The sequence below is a fragment of the Limulus polyphemus genome, unplaced genomic scaffold (assembly GCF_000517525.1).
Source record: "Limulus polyphemus unplaced genomic scaffold, Limulus_polyphemus-2.1.2 Scaffold9961, whole genome shotgun sequence".
In the NCBI taxonomy this organism is placed as follows: Eukaryota; Metazoa; Arthropoda; class Merostomata; order Xiphosura; family Limulidae; genus Limulus; species Limulus polyphemus.
In genome coordinates this window covers 13,255-16,427 of record NW_013675571.1, presented here as the reverse complement: position 1 = coordinate 16,427, position 3,173 = coordinate 13,255, and the positions used below count along the sequence as shown (strand labels likewise).

General features: G+C 31.2%; 1 protein-coding gene across 4 annotated transcripts in view; it reads left to right on the top strand.

Moving 5' to 3' along the window:
• The first annotated feature begins 1,050 nt into the window (after window positions 1-1,050).
• Window positions 1,051-3,173, top strand: part of LOC111083530 (protein bicaudal D-like) — a 14,684-nt gene continuing 12,561 nt past the window's right edge. Inside the window, exons 1-2 of one of the 4 annotated variants that reach the window (XM_022380108.1) lie at window positions 1,051-1,137; window positions 2,246-2,498. In XM_022380108.1, the coding sequence (XP_022235816.1) occupies window positions 2,271-2,498 (228 nt within the window). In that variant the 5' untranslated portion in view covers window positions 1,051-1,137; window positions 2,246-2,270. Of the gene's footprint in view, window positions 1,138-1,342; window positions 2,499-3,173 lie in introns of those variants that run through there. The other 3 variants (XM_022380110.1, XM_022380109.1, XM_022380107.1) reach the window with 3 other exon arrangements.

The following is a 3,173-nucleotide window of genomic DNA, read 5'->3' as shown; positions in this document are numbered from 1 at the left end:
TGGTCAGTTATACTTAGCTTTCATCTTGACTATTCTGGCACAGATTGAGATGTCCTTTGGACAAAGAAAGCAAGTTAACATTCTGGATTCAGGCACGCTTTCTTTGTAAAGTTCTACTTAGCCTTCATCTTGACTTGTCCGGCAAAGATTCATCGTGAGAGACAGAAAGATGATGTGCAATTTGCCGATCCAGTAGAAGCGATCGTCCTCTTGTCTAGGTAGGTACAATTATGTTTATGTTATGTCTAAATAAAGATTGTTTACACTATCATTCAAATGTGTCCGGTCTGTTTATTTCTGATTCACTTAAAATTCAATCAAGTTATCAACTACAGAATACTTCCCCCCTTATTTCTTGATAAAATCTGCTGTTATTTGCAGGTTTACCTGTCTGAAACTTGTCGGGAAATTGGTTTCACTTGAAAATACCACAAGAACTTCACATAACGAAACTATTATCATATCACTCTAAGTGACAGCTGGTATGTTTATCATCACTACCTCTTCACGATTATTGTGGAAACTGCACACTGATTCCAGTAAAAGGGAAGACGTTGTTTTTGGTTTTATGAAATTTTAAAACAATATGAATTAATCTTGTTAGTTTACTGTCTAGCTATTTACCCAAAATTGTTTACAATAAAATGAATTGTTGGCTTCATACACTTTTGTGTTTGATGTGTTCACAATATGTTCAACAATAATAAAGAAAAATTTTAAATTAAAATGTATATAAACAGAGTATTTTAATGAAACTTTACCAGTAAATTATTGATAAGCATGAAGTTATCTATATTTCGTATTTGCTTATTCATTTTTGCTATGAAAAAGAATGAATGTTAATATAGTTTACACAAAATATGTTTATTTTTAAATCCTTAATTTGCAAGTGAATAATTGCATAACGTTGTACTTCCTGATACGAAACTATTTATTAAACCCTTTTACAGCACATCTTAAATATAAAAAAAGATATTTATTTAAGATATTTTTAATCGTTAACATGTACCCTTAATATACATTAATATTTATAACAACTGAGTTCCAGTATTGAAATATACAAATTTTCGAAAGGTTAATAGATATTAAGTATTATACTTCTGGTTGGAGAAGTAACATTACGAGCTTCTTAGACTGGTAAACATTTTAATTTTATGTTCTAGTCTTTACGTTTAAATAACTTATGAGTGTGCATGAAGAGATTATGCTACATAACTGGAATACACTTCAAATTGAATAATATCAAAGATAATATGTTATAAATCTAGCAAAATAAGCTCATGAAATTTGATTATAAGCACCGGTGTTGCGGGATTGTCATAATAATATTTAGTTTATACTTGTATGTATGGTGTTTGCATGTCTCCAGTTTAGTTTTACTCATGACAGTGACCCTTTATTTATAGAAGTTTTGAAGAAAGTTTAGCATTGATGCTACTTGTTTATTCTTCTAAGTTATTCAACAGACACGTATTTTTTAATATTATAAATATACAGTTTAATCTACAGTCACTAAATTTTACCGGTTTTGAGGATTTCCACCCCTCATCAGTCATCCTAGACAAGGGCAAATCGAAATAATGAGACGGCTTCTTAAGTTATAGTGGTGGAGTGTTTATTTAAATTTATTTGGATTTAGTTGCATATTTCAATTTTAAAATATTGTTAATTTTGGGTTTGTAGGTTGGAGACAGGTATTTCGTATTAACCTAATTTAAATATGAAAAGGGACAGGAACATTTCATCTACATGAGGAAAGAAGACTAGGTCAACTCGGTGTTCAGAATTTTCAAAGCTTTTGACAGATATTGTATAGAAAAACTTTTTAATTAACTACTGTGGCTGTTGAGGCTAAAAGCTGCATTAACTTCATAAGTTTTTGAGATAGTGTATATGTCTTATCTAGCGTATGAGTTATCCAACAGTGAAATTTTGAATTAGACATCACCTGAATAAATTTATCTTGATTTCTGTTTGCATAAAATGCAGTTTGATACTAGTAAATTAAATGATTATATTACTTAGAAGTTTCAGGAGGTTGAGACATATATGTACCATTGTTGTTTACTTTTTTCCAAGTTTGTTACTTTTTAAAAGATAAACTTTGGTATTGAAGAAGGTACTATGAATTCTTGGAAGTTTTTGCAAATCAAATTTTTCTTGGTTTTTGAATTATTTTTTTTTATAGAAGTTATCTATGAGGTCCTATTTATGAATGTACATTCAAAGCTCTTTGAATCTTCAGGTTTCCTTATTAACCAGATCTTAGAATGGCAGATTATGAGAAACGTATCAATGAACTGACTACAGAAAGGGATCGTCTCAAAGCAGAGGTGGACCGTCTGCATCGTGAGCTGGTCCATACCAGTCGTGAAAAGATTAAATCTGCCCAGTATGGTTTAGTGTTGCTAGATGAGAAAAAAGCACTTCAACAAAAATGTGAAGATCTCGAGGCCCAGCTGGATACAACTAAACATGAACTGGATTGTTTAAAAGAGGTGATAAGAAAATAACAAAAGAACTTTGAGAGAGTTGTTAGATCTCTATGTTTTATGATGTGTAAGTTTGTAATCTTAATACTATGTACGTACACGAGGAACCTTTGATAAACTTTTTAACTGTTTTATACGATAGTCCGTCATCCTGTTCCTTGTTTCATGATACTAATGAAGAAAATTTTTACACATTATCAGAAATGTGTTGACGTTTGACGACTTTGACCTCCGTACAGAAACTACATTAACAGACATGTTAACATTTTGTTTTAGATTTGTTAGTATAATTTCTGCACACTATTCTATTAATGCTATTCTCATTAAGTTTTAACCTACTTACAATAGGAGACCTTAATACTATATTTATGTGCAAGTTATTTAAGCATTCAATACAGAAAAGGGTTTAATTAGTTTTGTCAAGGAAATTTCTATGTACTAATTTAGTCGAGGACATTCCAGTTTCCAGTTTCATTCACAACGTTGTCATCTCTCAGTTTATCAGACTGTTTTATTTGTACTTAGCTTAAGAAAACTTACTTAAGGTTGTTCAACAAATTTCAGCCCCTGGCTTCTGCAGATGAGGAACTATTGGAAGGAAGGAAAACAAAAGGATCAGAGAAGGATGTGGATGATTAGGAGGTTATAGGTGATTCCTTGACAAGGCATGCGGGTAGAATA